Source organism: Eucyclogobius newberryi, unplaced genomic scaffold (assembly GCF_026437365.1).
Source record: "Eucyclogobius newberryi isolate DKJ021-1_F unplaced genomic scaffold, fEucNew1.0.hap1 SCAF_6, whole genome shotgun sequence".
NCBI classification, from domain to species: Eukaryota; Metazoa; Chordata; class Actinopteri; order Gobiiformes; family Gobiidae; genus Eucyclogobius; species Eucyclogobius newberryi.
Genome location: NW_027316278.1, coordinates 35,376,311 through 35,393,688, shown reverse-complemented (window position 1 = coordinate 35,393,688; position 17,378 = coordinate 35,376,311). Strand labels below are relative to the sequence as shown.

The 17,378-nt window shown below is 42.0% G+C and overlaps 1 protein-coding gene and 1 non-coding gene across 2 annotated transcripts; one reads left to right on the top strand and one right to left on the bottom strand.

The window, feature by feature from the left end:
• Window positions 1-2,381: 2,381 nt before the first annotated feature.
• Window positions 2,382-14,107, bottom strand: LOC140347349 (flavin-containing monooxygenase 5-like). The gene is made up of 9 exons (XM_072433765.1): window positions 13,969-14,107; window positions 5,562-5,750; window positions 5,340-5,495; window positions 5,122-5,274; window positions 4,222-4,418; window positions 3,824-3,959; window positions 3,074-3,293; window positions 2,910-2,982; window positions 2,382-2,803 (listed from the first exon to the last, which is right to left on the bottom strand). Exons 1-9 carry the CDS (start codon window positions 14,098-14,100, stop codon window positions 2,452-2,454), a joined length of 1,608 nt encoding a protein of 535 aa, XP_072289866.1. The 5' UTR covers window positions 14,101-14,107; the 3' UTR covers window positions 2,382-2,451.
• Window positions 14,108-15,193: 1,086 nt separating this feature from the next.
• LOC140347646 (small nucleolar RNA U13) lies at window positions 15,194-15,294 on the top strand. The gene has a single exon (XR_011924394.1). It is a non-coding gene; the product is annotated as a small nucleolar RNA U13 (small nucleolar RNA).
• The last annotated feature ends 2,084 nt before the right edge of the window (window positions 15,295-17,378 follow it).

Sequence of the window (17,378 nt, the reverse complement as noted above, 5' to 3'; positions counted from 1 at the left end):
ACGACTCTGTCAAATATGTCCATGCCAAATCCAGCCAGAAAGCTGCACCTGCGCTCCAATGTGCAATGAAGAAGATTTCAGACTGGATGATGTAATCATGTCTGACACTAAATCTCAATAAAATGGTCAGAATGTATTTTTCAATAAGGAAAATTGTCATTAAGGGAGAAAAGTTGTAATTTGTTGGTTCTGTTAATCTTCTGTTTAAAAAGCACATATCTAAAATGATTAAAACTTTAACTTTATTTAATATTACTCTGTTCTACATCAAATGAGTACAGATGCAGCTAAACAAGCACTCAAGATATTAGATACGAAACTTATGTCACATCATCATTGTATTATTGTCAAGAAATATAAAATGTTAATATTTGAAAATGTCATCCTATTAGCAAATATTAGTCTAACCTTTAAAACTTTTTTTGGCAGATACTGCGACTGTGAACTTTAGGTCCACCACATTTGGACAGAAGCTTCTCTGTAAAAGCAGCAGGAGTCTGAAACTCCTCACCCTAAACTGTTGGGGAGCCTAAGTCACTAATGATCTGTCTGGTGTAAATTGTAAATATTTAAATTTGTAGTTGGATTGCGAATGAGATGCTTCTTCTGCTGGTGATTGACTGTTGGTGATTGTCTTTTTTTCTTTCTTTTTTTAAAATACTGTATTTTATGAATGGGCCATTTTATGGATTACATGCACATTGTGAACATGCTGTAACTTTGCCTCTGCCCAGGGACTACAGATATAAATTTGTTTGTAGACATCTCTGGTCTTTGTAATATACTTATTGTGCAATGTCCCTGTTAATTTAATCAATCAATCAATCAATCAATCAATAAAAACTTTGTTACACACCTGGGATGCAGTCCTGTTGAAGCGTCAGACAGTAAGGGATTGTCTCCTCATACTTGTCATATTAATCTAATGCTTGAAAATTGGCCATACCAATTTGTTAGATTGCAGGTGCCTCAAGGGGGCGGTAGAGCATTGTGTCCTTGGGCAAGACACTTTACCCTCCTCACTTCCAGTGTCCATGTGCTGGACTGCTGGTGTATGACTGAGAGTGGATGTGAGACATGGCTACAATCTGGCGTGTTCATTAACATGCCCCACCAAATAAAAATAAATCCTATCAACAACAAGCCTTTGTTGTTGAATAATGGTGCCACTTTCTTCATGATTTAAAAAAAAAAAATGTATTTAGTTTGTGGGTCAGTTGTTGTTTTATGTGGAGTAGTTATGGACCATGAAGCAGATCTGCAATCTGACAGATAAACAGCAAATGCTACTATTTACCGTCATGGTAAACAACATAACAACGCACTTCCTGTTTCAGAGAATAATACACATAATTAGATGCAGACAGCACACAGCGGTCTCATTTTGACCCAAAGTGCTGCTTTTACAACATATACATGTTGCGGTAAAATACATTTTACCAGTGGTGGGCCGTCAGGGCCAGCAAGGCCTTCTCAGCTGGCATAAACATAATCAGGATATAATTAAAAAATATATATATTTAAAAAGTATAAAATTATTCTCCATAGTAAGTGTTTTATACTCTTCATTTCATGGCTTTCCTTTTGGTTGCACTGCTTCCAGCCCCAGGTTGAGATTTGGAGGGCTGGTCTTTAAGTTAGATCTTTTCTCCAATCATATTCAGCCATGATGTGTTGCCAGGGATCTAAAATCTGCCCGCAGACCTTCAGAATCAACAGTGCGGGTGCTTGTAGCTTAAAGTGAATGGAAATTAACATTTATTGTCAATCAATCAGCTTTAGAGTTGGCTATTGTACATCTGCTGGCTGTTACACAGGAGCCAGCTAGCAGGTGTAGCACGTGCACGTCTTTTGATTGGATCACCAATATTGAGAGGCAGGTCCTGTGGGCGGGTCTATGCAGAACCTCAGAATGAGGAAACTGAATTTGATAAACAAATTAATCCACCTACTAATGAGCTGTTTTTTCAACCCACAATGGCGGAAGGAGGAAAATATATAGATTTGGTTGAGGATATAATTAAAACGCCTTTCTCAAGACGAACTTTTCAAGAAAAGTTAGACATTGTAAGGAGAGGTCGTCCGACGCGGACGCTGCAAAGCCTGTCATAGAAGGGTTCGTTGCCCACTTTCAAAGTTCCAACGCGGACAACGGCGCGGACAACGGTGCGGACAACGGTGCGGTCAAGGTGACGCAACGCCTGGTTAAACTGCGTTTGTCTGAATGTATAGTGTCTAGAGCTATGGCATCATAATGATAGTAATAAGTGGTGGACTGATTCGGGTGGGACTGTGTAGGACCTCACTGAGGGCCCAAGCCCCAGACCCACGGCCCGCCATTGCATTTTACATAAAAAACATTGGCTACAGTGGCTACTGGCTTAAATTAAGAGACTTTATTAAACATTTAGGCTTTCTAAAAGGCATTCAAATAGGGTAAAAATGATTACATCAGTGAAGTTGCTGTTTGTACACGAGGAAACACATTAGCACAGCTCCTGACAGTAGGACAGAGGACTTCAGTTTGGACTTCCTCTGCTGCTCTTGTACCACTCTGGTTTTGAATGGCTGAAGCATGCGGTCCCATTGGGTGAGGATGGCCTGACGCACTCCACCCCATCGTCCCGGCCCGGTCAGGCGGTACTGGTACGGCGTGCAAGGGCCAAACCAAACCTGCAGCGCCAGCCAAGGGTCAGTGAGGACGAGCCGCAAGAAGTCAGGACGAGCCCCGACCTGCTTAGCCAAAGAGTCCATGTAAGGGATGTAGATCACCTGAAGAGGGTTACGCTCCGAGCAGGAAAACCTGGAGACAGACACTGACTTGAACACTGCTGTAACTCTATATTTTCCACAGGGTTAAGCTGCTTAAACTGACAATATTTAACCAACAACAACAACAAAATTCCTACCACCGGTGCATGTTTTCTGTGTCTTTATCGATTTCTCTGCTCATAGCTTCTTCTGAGGGTAGTTTTATGATGCCTTTAACACCACAAAGAGAAACATCAAAATGAAAATAATGTTGGGTATGGTTGGTGTGGTCGATGTACGTAAAAGCACTTTTTTAGCCCACCTTTGAAGACCCTCGTAGCCCAGCGCCCCTGCATCTCGGCCATGGGATTGATGGCTCCTAATGCGTGAATGAAGCCGACCACAGCAAGAGTGGGATGAGCCAGCGATGGAGGGAAGATGTGTTTGTAGAGACGGACCCTGTAGCCACTTTTATTCTGCAACTCCGGAGGCAGGAAGGGAAAGCTGTAGTCGTACCCCGTGGCAAGGATCACCACATCCACCTACAAGTACACGCCGCACTGTGAAGGCTCACGTTACCTCATCGTCTCTGTCCTGGGGCTGACGAAAACCCTGGTTCTGGGTCCAGAGGCAGTGTCTGAATTATACTATTTTCTTTTTTTGTGCAATGCCCCCAACCACTGCACCAACGAGCACCAAATTATACTTCAATCATCTCAGTTATTCACAAAATGATTTTATTATTGTGTATTATTATTTTTATCTATTGTGTGGCGCGGTGAGTAAACAACAAACTATTGTCATATTTTTGCATTTATTTATCTTCTTTACCTCTAGGCTTCATATCAACCTCTATTTATGTAACAAGAGATTGGATTATGTTACGTTACAAAGCGGTTTATCACAAGATCCAGTTTTGTACATAAGACTGATTTCAAATTATTCTAAGAGTGTGTTAAAAACTAAATAGTACATTGAGTAGTAATTTTCAGTACAATTTTGGCTGGAGGACTTAACAATCAGTTGAGTATATTTTATCCATGTGTTTTCCTTGTGCAGTGCTATAAAATACCTTGTCAATGACAGTGCAGTCGTCAAAGACAACACTGGAGCCAGAAAACTCTTTGACGTTTGGTTTGATCTGGACACGCCCTGAAATGATCCGCGCTGGGAGCTCGTCATTCACCACAGGGATCTGCGCAAAGAAACTCAAACACAACATAATTGGCATTATTTAATGAAGGTATTACATGTAGGCCTGCATTTTAACAATATTATTTTATCAACTAAATATTTTAGCTTGTTTCTTGGCAACTTATTCATTGTTTTGTTACTGTATCTGGTTATTTTTAATGTGCTTAGAGCTTTTTTGCACATGTTTTCCATTGTGTTTTTCAAAATACAAAGGGCAAATGAACTGTGATAATATAAGATGTGTTGAGATTATATTCTGTTTAAATGATGACTTACTTATGTTTTGGCTGGAGACCGTATAGAGTGTGGTCAAAGTGCTCATTCAGCATCTTCTCTATATTCTTATTGACCCACGTTGGGAAGATTGTGCCATAAAGCTGCTGCATCCGGGATAAGGTAACAACGTCTACAGGAAGCCCGCCCGGTCCCACTCGACCCGCGACCCACGCACCACTCCTGGTACTCAGATACACCTGTGCCCCGGGACAAAGTCATTCTGTGGTGAAAAATATTTGTACCTCCTTTTTTTTTTCTTCATTTTAATAAATGAATTAAGAATTCTAACAACCTTCTTACATGTTGTCATTATGGGATATTATTTGTAGAATTTTGAGGCAGATAATGAATTCTAGCCATTTTGGATTAAGCCTGTAACATAACAAAATGTAGAAAAATTTAGGGAGTGTCTACAGAGCCGCGGCGCACGGCTGAAACTGCCATGTTATTTTGTGCCGCGGCTCCTGAAACTGCTGCGCTATTTGACCGCGCCGTTTTAGACCACGCCGAGTTAAGGTTAGGGTTAGGGTTAAGGTTAGGGTCAGGGTTAGGGTTAAGGTTAGGGTTAAGGTTAGGGTTAGCCATGAGGCTATATGGCAGTGCCGCGGTTCCTGAAACTGCTGGGCCATTTGACCGCGCCGCGGCTTTGCAGGCACTCAAAAATGTAAGCGCTGTGAATACATTCCGAAAGCTCTGTACATTTTTTGGGACGGGCTTAAATTGATTTTTGATGTGGCACTACTGAGCTGTTTCTCAATATTTTTCCGTGGAGTCTTCATTCAAATGCAGTTCTAATCACTTGATACCAAGAAGTCACTGGCATCTTCAGTCTTCTTCAATACTGGATTTTTGCATTTTCTGCGCCCCTTTAAGTAAAATGAAGAGCTTAGATTTCAATACCTTTTCTGCCACTCTGCTGATGTCCACTGCAATGTCACCCCCAGAATTCCCAATCCCGATCACCACCACTCTTTTCCCCTGCATACCCTCTGCACTGCGGTATTCCCAGCTGTGGAAATATCTGCCCCTAAACATCTCAATGCCTAAAATGAAACAGAATCCTTTTACTACTGATCCCATAACTTTGTTCAAAACGATCACTCTAAAACCGCTCGTACCTTAAGTGGAAGATGTGGTTTTGTGAAATGTCCGGTGCAAACAATCACTCCATCGAAAACGTGGGTCTCCTTCTGTCCGTTTTGTTTCTCCGTGTCCACTTCCCATTGGCCTGTCAAGGCAAAATCCGGTGCCTGTCTTACTTTTTGCACTGTAGTCTGGATATGCAGAAAGAAACACGTTAAACAAAATTAATGGTCAACAAAACCTACACAACCCCAAACCTTGAACTGTATGTGAGGCAGGAGTCTGAAGTGGTTGGCGAAGAGGCGGAGGTAACCAAGGACCTCGGAGTGATGCATCATGTTGGGCAGTTCGGCTGGAGGAGGGAAGTCACTGAAGGCCATTATCTCTTTGGAGCTGTTTACGACCAAGGACTGGTAAATGTTGGCCCGGCCCGTCTCTGGATCCTCCTGGAAAGGACAAAATACAAGTAAAAGTTGAGAGCGTTAACTTGCGCTCATAAGCCACGTTTCGACCAATTCCGAAAAATTATGTTTATCAATTCCAATTCCATTTCTTTCAGTTCTCTGTGTCTATACGCCCTGTTTTCACCGCTCTTTATGTAATGTATTGTGTTTGGCTGTGATCTCAGAAGCATTATGCACTTTTTTAATTTAAGATTAGTCATTTGCGGATGATAATGGCAGTTTTTTAGAAGATAAATCTATGCACTTGTGCACTGCACTAAAACGGATTCTTGCCTTTTTTGAAGCATCAGGGCTGTATCTCAACCTTAAAAAGTGTGAACTGTTCCCAATCCATTCTTGCTTCTACAGAATCCATATATATTCATTCTGAGGTTAAATATTTGGGTTTCACTAGATGCTGAAACAATGCTTAACGTAGAGAGACGTATCGTTGGCATCAAAATGTCTTTATGTCACTGGCCCTCAAGAGATCTCACAATTTCATTTAAGTTAATTTAGTTAATTTCATCTAAACACAAAATTTCCCAAAGTCTTTCTCTTTTTGTTTCAGATAGCAACATTAAAAAAGCCAAGTCAATAATTTTTCTTTTTTTTATTGGAGAAATAAAACGCACTAGTAAACGCTCTGTCTGATCAATTCTGTTTCTTCTGTTTTTCCCAAACCACCGGCTGGTCCTGCAGTTGTTCGGAGGAGACACGTAAATTATGGCACAGGAGAACTGTTTATGGAAATGATCAACTTTGAAAATGTTTCATGTTTCTGATGTAAATGATATGTTGAACTCTCTAAAACTATTCAAAATAAGCAGAAGGCGCCATGGAGAAATTGTGATTTGGTCAGGGCACAGAAAAGGGAGTACCGCCGGGCTGAACGGAAATGGCGCAAGCCAAAGCTCCAGGTTCAAAAAGAGATTTCCAAAGAGAAGTTGAACATGTACAACTTAATTTTATATAGAACTAGGGAAAGATATGTTTCTGAAATAATTTGAAGCTGCAGTAACAACTCGCGTGTCCTGTTTGCCACAGTAAACAGATTAACAAACCCTCCAGCTCAGTTGCCGCAATAACTAATTTCCACATCCAAGTCTGAGGAGTTTGCATCATTCTTTAATGACAAAGTTCAGGGCATTACAAAAGCTATAAATCCCACAAAGCAAAAAATTATACTAAAACCACCTAGACACTTAGAGCTAACTCACTTTGCATCTGTAACTGACAAAACTGTCCAGGAGATCGTTACCCATGATGACCGCCGTCGTCATGGGTAACGTGAGATCCCTCCAAAATAAAACAATGGAACTAGTGAGCCTCGTGCAGTCCCAGAGGATTTATAGGGACAGCAGTGTCTTGCTTTTCACAGAGACCTGGTTAACAGCAGAAATGCCGGACTCTATTGTCGGTTTGAACAATTTTCATCTGCAACGAGCGGACAGAACGAGAGAGTGTGGTAAGAGGAGGGGGGGCTGCCTGGCTGTGTATGTAAACACGAAATGGTGCAAGCCCGGACATTGCACAGTGAAGGAGCAGCTGTGTAACAAAGACATTGAACTGTTGGCTATTGGCATGGGGCCATATTATCTGCCATTATCTGAGTTCTCACATGATGCTCGTGAAGCTTTGCTCTCCTGCACTAGCAGGTTGCAAACACAGCACCCACAGGCGCTCTCCCTCGTCTCTGGTGACTTTAACCACGCTTCTCCCTCTTCTGTTCTGCCAACATACACCCAGTATGTCACCACAAGAGACAATAGAACATTGGGACTTGTTTTTTGCCAACACCAAGGAGGCTTATTCCTCCTCCCCCCTCCCTCCCCTGGGCAGCTCGGACCACAGCCTTGTACATCTGAGGCCTGTGTATGAACCCATCGTGCGCAGGCAGCCTGTGGTGCCCCGTGTGTTGAGGAGGTGGTCTGCTGAGAGCGAGGAGGCTCTGAGGGACTGCTTCAGCACCACTGTCTGGCCTGAGCTCTATGACCCACATGGCGAGGACATCAACACCATCACAGAGTGCATCACGGACTACATCAACTTCTGTTTTGAGAACACTGTTCCCTCACGGACAGTGCGGTGTTTTCCAAACAACAAGCGGTGGATTAACCGTGAATTGAAGGCTCTGCTGAAGGAGAAGAAGAGAACCTTCAGGTCAGGGAACAAGGAGGAGCTGAGGACTGTGCAAAAGGAGCTGAGGAGGAAGACCAGGCAGGCGGAACCCGGCTACAAGAGGAGGATGGAGGAGCAGCTGCAGCAGAAGAACATTCAGGGAGTGTGGAGGAGCCTGAAAACCATCTCGGGCTTCAAAATCCCCCCTGCCCAGACGGAGGGGGACCTACAGTGGGTTAATGAGCAAAATTCTTACTTCCTGAGATTTGATCAATCGCCCACCCCTCCCCCTGCACAGCTGCATGCTCCCTCTTCCACAGCTGGACAATGGCCCACACCCGTTCCTCTTCACACACCCGGCCCATCAGCTCCCCACTCCACCCGGACCCACCAATCCCCCCAGCACACAGTCCCCCTGCCATCCACTGACTGTCACAGCAGCACAGGTGAAGAGAGAGCTGAAGAGGATTAAAGTAAGGAAGGCAGCAGGACCTGACGGCATCAGCCCCAGGCTCCTTAAGTCCTAACTGTGTGGAGTTATGGAGCATGTCTTCAACATGAGCCTGAAGCTGAGGGTGGTATCACAGGTCTCTGGTTTTTCTCTGGTTAACAACAGAAAGTGAAACTTAATTTAACATTTTGAGAAAGTCACAATAGAAACTACTATTCGATTATCTTGATTATCACCTCCGCTCCACCGGGAGCCCAGCCATGGACCCGCTGCAGTTTGCATACCGGCCTGGCATCAGAGTGGAGGACGCCGTCATCTCCCTGCTGCACCGCTCTCTCGCTCACCTGCAGAAGCCTGGCAGCTCTGTGAGGATCCTGTTCTTTGATCTCTCCAGCGCCTTCAACACCATCCAGCCGCTGCTCCTGAGGGACAAGCTGGAGACTGCTGGTGTGGAGTACGACCTGGCAGAGTGGATCCTGGACTACCTCACAGACCGACCCCAGTTTGTGAGAGCCAGGGACTGTGTGTCTGACACTCTGACCTGCAGTGTGGGGGCGCCCCAGGGCACCGTCCTCACGCCCTTTCTCTTCACCCTCTACACTGCAGACCTCAGACACGACATGGACAGCTGTGTCCTGCAGAAGTTCTCTGACGACTCTCCCATCATCGGACTCATCACGGACGACAATGATGCGGAGTACAGAGGACTGGCGCAGGACTTTGTGGACTGGTGTCAGCGGAACCACCTCCTCATCAACATGGGGAAGACCAAGGAGATGGTGATCGACTTCCGTAGACGCCACTCCACTGCCCCCTCCCCAGTGAACATCCAGGGAAGGGACATTGAGAGAGTGGTCTTATACAAGTACCTGGGTGTTCATCTGAACCACAAACTGGACTGGACTCAAAACACAGACAGGAAGAGCCAGAGTCGGCTCTACCTCCTGAGGAGACTCGGGTCTTTTGGAGTGACAGGCCCACTCCTGAAGACCTTCTATGACTCTGTGGTGGCATCAGCCCTCCTGTACGGTGTGGCCTGCTGGAGCAGCAGCATCACAGAGAGGGAGAGGAAGAAGCTGGACAAAGTCATCAAGAAGTCCAGCTCCGTCCTGGGCTGCACTCTGGACTCGGTGCAGGAGGTGGGGGACAGAAGGGTCCTGGCTAAATTCACATCTATGCTGGACCATGAGTCTCACCCCCTGCAGGACACTCTGTCCGCTCTGGAGAGCAGCTTCAGTGAGAGACTGATCCACCCTCACTGTATGAAGGAGTGTGAAGGAGGTTTCGCAGGTCTATCCTTCCTGCTGATGTCAGACTTTATAACAAACACTGCTAACCCTGAACACGTGCAATACTGACTTAACCATGTGAAATACCGGCCTAATGTGCAATACCGTCATATTCATGTGCAATAACTGTCGTACTCAGACGCAATAATGTCACATTTATGAGCATATAACTGATGTAAATAGAGTGTTTACTTTACCATTATTATTAGTATTATTTTGTCTTACGCTAGCTGTTTTTTTTTTTCTATTTCATCTTTATTTTTCCCCTCCATTCCTTATTAAGAAATGAGAGGTTCTGTCTATAGGAGTTTTTGTTTATATCTTATCTTATCTTATCTTATCATCACCAGTCTGAGTTCATCTACATGCTGCCTCCATGTGTTACCCACTAGATTTCTGAAGTCTGTGCTGAACAGCTTATTAGCACCACTAACTCACATAGTCAACATGTGGCTTCAATCTGGAACATTTCCAATGCCTTTGAAAACTGCGGCCATAAAGCCTCTCCTAAAGAAAAGCAGTCTTGATGCAGCAGTACTGAGTCATTACCGGCCCATCTCTAATCTGCCATTTTGGGGCAAAGTCCTTGAAAAGGTTGTTTACCAACAGCTCACAGATTTCCTCTAATAAACAACTCATTTGACGTTTTTCAGTCAGGTTTTAGACCTCATCACGGCACTGAGACTGCTCTTGTAACAAATGACATCCGCCTGAACACTGACACGCCTCAGTCTTAATTCTGTTTGATCTGAGTGCTGCTTTTCGATCATGGGATCCTCTTACAGAGACTAGATGACTGGGTGGGCATCACTAGCACTGCCCTAAATTGGTTAAGGTCCTATCTGGAAGACAGGAAGTACTTTGTTGAAATTGGTAACTGTGTCCTATCACAATTATGCAGACAACACTCAGATCTATGTTTCATTGTCGGCAGGTGAATATGGACCAGTGGATTCACTCTGTCTCTGCATCCAACAGATCAGTGTGTGGATGCAAAACAACTTTATTCAGCTGAACTCAGACAAGACTGAAATCATCATTTTAGACAAGTTAGAAATCTCGGGGTAATAATGGACTCATACTTGAACTTTAACAGCCACGTCAAATCAATAACATCAGCAGCTTTTTACCATCTAAAAAACATCAAAAATATAGTAAACCAGATTTGGAGGGACTTATCCATGAGTTTGTCTACAGTAGATTAGACTACTGTAACGGCCTGCTCACTGGCCTCTCCAAACGAGCTGTAAAACAGCTGCAGTACATCCAGAACGCTGCTGCTCGGGTCCTGACTAGAACCAGGAAGTGTCCTCAGGTCTCTGCACTGCCCCCTGTGGCTCAGAGAATAGACTTTAAAGCAACTTTGCTTGTGTACAAGTCTCTCCATGGCCTAGGACCAAAGTACATCTGGGACATGTTAGTGCTATATGAACCAACTCGGACTCTGTGGACCTCAGGGACCAGCCTCCTGCTGGTGCCAGAGTCAGGACTAAACATAGGGAATCTGCTTTTCAGTTTAATGGAGCTAAAATCTGGAACAGTCTTCATGAAGATGTGTGACAGGCTTCTACTCTGACAATGTTCAAATCTAAGCTAAAAACGTTTTTTTTTGTGTCTTAAACCCGTCTTGTGATTTCTGTCATGTCATGTCTGTGATTTTAACACATATTTTCCTGTTGTGTGAAGCACTTTGAATTGCCTTGTGTAGAAATTATGCTCTACAAATAAACTTGCCTTACCTTGCCTTAACGAGATCCCAAAAACAAAAATGCTTTAGATGCCCTGGCCTCTTTCAGTGTCAATTGGTTACAAACCAATTTTTTAAAATAATTTTGGCAGTCTAGATTTTGTTCCTGTAGTATGCCTTTGATAACCAAGATTCCGTTTGCTCTGTCAAAATAGAGACAGTTGCGTTTTTGGACTTTACTCCACATGGGTTGGTTCTGTGGAACAACAGGTCAATACTAATCAACATCAATAATCACTATTCAAGCCTGATTTAACAGGGGAATTCTGTTTGCAACTGATATAATTGACTGTAATGATGGACTGTTGAACCAAGATTGTGTTACACAGAGAATCTCGTAACATTTGTAAAGCTGTTCCCACAGCCTCAATCCATCTTATCCAAAATTCCATTATTCATTCCAATGTTACATCCTCCTTACAGAGTTTAAAATGTATAATGTAATAACACATTTCTTACAGTTACATTCAAATCCATACTGTTCCATCATTAGAATAAACTGAATGTGTTGTTAATTCAGCCTTGTGTGCTGGCTGGAAAAGACCTTCTCCAAATATGTCAAATGCCCTATTCCACCTAATGTCAAAGAAACATATTTTAATAGATTTAATTGACATTGATTTAAATTGAAAAAAGACAGAGTGTGCCTTTCAGGATTTCCCTGATGAAACTTTAGGGCACCTTTTCTTGAATGTGTAATATGTGTCAAACATTCTGGAGTGATATTAGACGGTGGTTGTCTTTTGTAAAATATTCCTAATGTAAAAGTAAATGTTAATCATATCTTATATTTTGTGAATGCAAAGATATTCGAGGTTGTGACTGTTGTTTCCCTTCTAGCCAAGAACCATAATCACTGTTGTAAGTGAAGCAACTCTAGCTCCTGCTTTAGTCATTTTAAAAAAATAATTACAATTATATTATTCCTCCCTGAGACTGACACAATCTGACTATGTCCAACATTTTTACATGCAACGTCGAAGTTTTTTTGGTGCTCCATTGCATGCCTCACAAAAGTGTAATCCCCTTGTTTATTGTTGATATTGTTCAATTCATGACATGTTATTTATTACCTCTGCAAAATTGTAATGTAGGTATTCAATTAAAAATAAGATACATTATGCATTGGAAATATAATATTTGTACACAAGTGTTATGCGTCGATAAACAGGAAACAGGTTCAGCAATAAAGTCACCATCGCCAGACAGATATAAAAGTATTATTTTGTCTTGTCATATCTGCTTTTTGTCCTCTTGTTTTCACCTGTGATTGCGTTCTCTCTTGTCCAGTCCTCTCGCTCAAAAGCGTTCCAGGAGCAAAAGCGAGACCACTTTGGACACCAGACCTCTCATGGTTCACTTTGGATCGCTTATATAGACCACTAGGATCCACTTAAGGCCGTAGAGACACTATCGGACCCTCAGAACCCCTTTACAACCGCTTCACAAACTTAATTGTGATACAATCTGGGGCTGTAATCAAACTTGATACTGTTTAGTTCATGGCATTCATACACTAAACTTCCTAGTACCAAATTAGGTGCAATTGTCAACTACTTGAATCCTCACAATTTTCTACATCCAAGAAGTGGAAGAAGAGGAAAATTAATGTCTGATCACATGGACCAGGCAAATATTTTTTTCTTTTCTGATTCTTAAAAGCTTTAGCCAGGTAAGACATCTTTGGCCCTGTAACAAATCTAGTTTTGATCTCTATGTGTGTGTCGTTTGTGGCATTATTTCATTTGAAAATGACGACTCGCGTTGCTAAACAAAGTGTGTCCCCTGACCTAATCCAAACCGCCACACTGACTGTGAGAATGGACTGAAACACGAACTTGGACAATGAGACAGGGTTCTTCTAAAGTTTGCCGTTTTTAGTGCAGTGGCCTTAAAGTGCCTATGACAGGATTTAGCGATTTTCTAAATTTGACTTTATTTGGTGTATTTATACCTGTTGTACATATAAATCTTTATGCATAAATTACACAAAACTGCTTTTTTGACATTCTAAACAAAAAATTAACAAAATAAAGCTGCTCTCATATATTTCTATTTGTCAAATTAAAAAATTGTGACATTAGATTATTAGATTTGCCCAGTGTTTTTTGGGTAATTTCCCAATTTCAAACAGGAAGTGAAGTTATAAACCTAAAGAAATATGCTTATTCTGTGATAACATTTAAAAAAAAATGTTTTAGTTTTTTTAATATTTAAGTTTATCTGCATTTTAGTTCCGTGAATTGTCCGACCAGTCAGAAGCACTTCAAATCTGCTGCTGTCTGTAGAGGGTGATATTTGGTTTGGGCCTTAACTGCTTAAAGGAAACATTTATTTTAACACTTAAACACGACGATGACATTGCACAAATGTGACTACACTGCTCTCTTATGAGTCAGTAGTAAACAGGGTTGAGAATATCTAAAAAATAACTTAATAAACCTTCTTATACAGAACTGTGTAGTATAGGTTTGTAATATCAAATCATATATTTTAGGCAAGATTATCAAAATCAGCCTCACGTATCAGGCCAAAAAGATCGACCATGTGATGCTTTGGACTCAATTAAATGTAGTATTTTGGTGAAAAAAACAACATATAGATTCTTCTCACTTTAAACCTCCAGAGTCCCCCGATGTCATGGCTGCTCTCGAAGCATGTGGGCTGCAGTCCTTCCTCCAGACAGGTTTTGAGACTGCTCAGACCCGAGAGACCAGCGCCGATCACTGCCACACGCTTGACCATCCTGGAGTCCAAGCAGAAGTCAAGTGGTCAAAGAGTAGAGCTCACAATGTGCAGTTACAAGTGTCTATTCTGAGACTTAAACCTGTTTTGCCATCATGTTGACCAGGGCTAAACAAATGTAACCTTATAAAACCTTAATGTAACTTGCGTTCACACTTTTGGCCCCCAGTTTTATAAAGTCCACTCACGTCCTGGATAAAGAGTGAGCGATGCAGATGGTTCACCAGATGCAATGCCCTTTGTCCGTGATTCTGGGTGAGTTTTCTGGGCTTGAGCCGGCTGAACAGTTGTTGGGTTGGTTTAATGAGTACCACATGTGAGGGGGAGTGTCAGGGTCCTTCAAGATCAGACCAGTTTAGTGGTTAGTGTCTTTTCTTTTACATTAGTGGTGGGTCTATTTCCAGACAGTGAGACAGTGGCAACAAGTTTTATCTGGGTCTTCAATCAGCTTATTTATGGTCTTTGCCAAAGTTTTACCTGAAATGCAAAAAAGGTAGAAATATTCCCCTCATTAGTCATCATCTGGATTTACAGTCATAATAATGGAATAAGGAGGATAGTGTGTGTGACAGCTCAAAGTTGCTTCACAATTCCATATGTTGTTGTTTTTCACTTCACAGTCAGTGGTTAAAAGCCTGAAAAACCACTAGCAATCGTTCACACACTCCAAGTGGGTGTCTTGCCTAAGGACACAACAACAGTTTTCCCAGTGTGTCACAGCACTGACCGGGTCAGAAATCACACTCCCGCTAGAACACATTGTTCAATAAAACAACAACCAGTTTCTGTTAATAAGTTGTATAAATATGTTAGTAAGATAAAACACTAGAGGTCAGTGTTTAGTCACTTCCATGGTCGCCACTCACAGCAGCAGCTCCCATGATGCATTTGACAAACTTTCCCCACCTTTCCCCGCTCTTTTACACGTGTTTTATCTCAACTTTGCGCTTCGTTCTGTCACGTAGCGCATTTCACCAAACAGCAGCAGAAACGGCGTGATAAAAAAAAGAAAAGTGCGTGTGCACATGTTCAGACCGTGAGTGAGCCCGCTGTGCGCGCTAAATATATTCCCCAGCGCCATGTTAAAAGGCTGATCCTTCTACGGTCATTGATATGATGATTGGTTTGTTCACGAGACTTCGTGATGGGTGCGGGCCAATCATGTTACGCAGCTGCGCCTCAGCCTTTCTGACCCCGACCGGGATCACCAGTAAGAATGTATTAAAATGAAGGATAGTGTCAAACATTATTATCAGGGAAAATGAATCTTAATACGCAACACGAAGACAAGATTCCATTACCAGCAAATTGAAATTTTTCTGTAATTTAATTTGCGCAATCACTCCACAATATATTGCACGAAATTCTCACATTTTGATGCCCTTGTATTTTAAAGATGCACTATCACCTCTCCATGGAGATACGTTTCAACTGTTATTGTTGTTGTTGTTGTTGTTGTGGTGGTGGTGGTGTTACTTTTAATGGCGGTTGACAGCCAACTGAAAAGGTGCATTTTCACCTTCTGTAGTTGTACGTCTTCAAAGTATGTGATTTACGCCATACCTAGGGTGACCAGACGTCCCTATATACCCGGGACAGTCCCAGTTTTGAGCCCTGTGTCCCGTGTCCCAGCAGATGATTTGTCCCAGTTTTTTTCAAGACATGTCGCAGTTGTCCCAGTTTTGCCCACTTTGAGACCTGCCAACAGTCAAGAAGGGAATATATTGTTGTTTCTTAAGCCAAAATAGAGAAAATCTGGCTTTCAGAATAACCAAAACACAAAAGATGCACTCATTTCCACAGATAAAAGACTCTCAGATTATACACTGACTCACATGTGAGTCGTGAAAGAGGTATGAATGATCGAGTCCGTACAATTTTTTTTACAACACCTTTATTATTACTTCCCATCCCAACCCCCGGGTGTGTCTCAGTGTTTAAATTTTAAAATCTGGTCACCCTAGCCGTACCGTTAAAAAAAAAGGGAAGGACAGAGAGAGAGAGAAAAGAGGGAGAAAGCCTGTCTTACTGTGGAACGTTTCACGTATCTCAACATTCCAGAATCCCTAAAACTGAGCTGAGAATTCCCTGTGCAGCTGTCAGGTGTGTGGAACTGGTTTATGGTTTCATGTATGTTCATGCTTGTGACTATTGGGCCTATTTACATGGAACAAAAACTGGCAAAAAAGTTCTACGGCTTCTCTGTCTCAAAAAAACAAAAGTTTATAAAATTGCTTTAGGAAGTGGTGCAATTATTCAATTTAAAAAGCATGATTGTTGTCAGTAGAAAGGATTTTAAACCATGAAATAAAACAAGTTTGTGGAGCCAAAACCAAACAAATAACTAGGAGGAGTACCATTTGTGGATTTCTATTTTGGATATTTCATTCAAAAACAGTGAGACTTCAGATCGAAAACTTAGCTATAACAAAAAATAAGCAATTTCGTTGTTATGTGCATTATTATGTGCACTGGTTTGGATGTTGTCCTCACAGAGCATCATCACAGATTATGCATGAGACGCTCCAGCAGCAGTGCTGAGCAGTACGTGGGAGGGACTGCTGCAAATGACTGTGGGACTCGTTCTGGCGATAAAAACGCCATACATCTATCGGAAATTACTAATTAAAATGTTTGTGGGGTGTCAGATTCTAAAAACAAGACATCTTGAAACTAATAAAAATAAAGAACGTGTGCATGCAAAAAAATAAATAATTACATCTCCACCTTTATCTTATAAGATAAGATATGCCTTTATTTGTCCCACAACGGAGAAATTCCAGTGTTGCAACACCAAGACACTCTTATAAAAACCTCTTATACTATACAATAATAACAATAGTGACACTCTTATTTACAGCTGTTATATGGGAGAATATTGCACCAAACAGTATTGCACATCAATATGACAGTATTGCACATGATTATGAAGATGAATGACACATGTTCAGGGTTAACAGTGTTTGTTGTAGTCTGACAGCAGCAGGAAGGAAAGACCTGCGAAACGTCTCCTTCACACAGGGTGGGTGGATCAGTCTGTCACTGAAGCTGCTCTCCAGAGTGGACAGTGTCCTACAGGGGGTGAGACTCATGGTCCAGCATGAACAGTGAATTGTTACATGGTGCTCCTTTAATTTGTTGTTTGTGCATTCATTTTATTTTCATTTCACAGACTGTTTTATTAAATAATCATAATACATAATATTCCAAAATCAAAAAACATAAATATATAAAAGGCAGATCAAAATAACCCTAAAGATGAGCGATAACAAATTGGA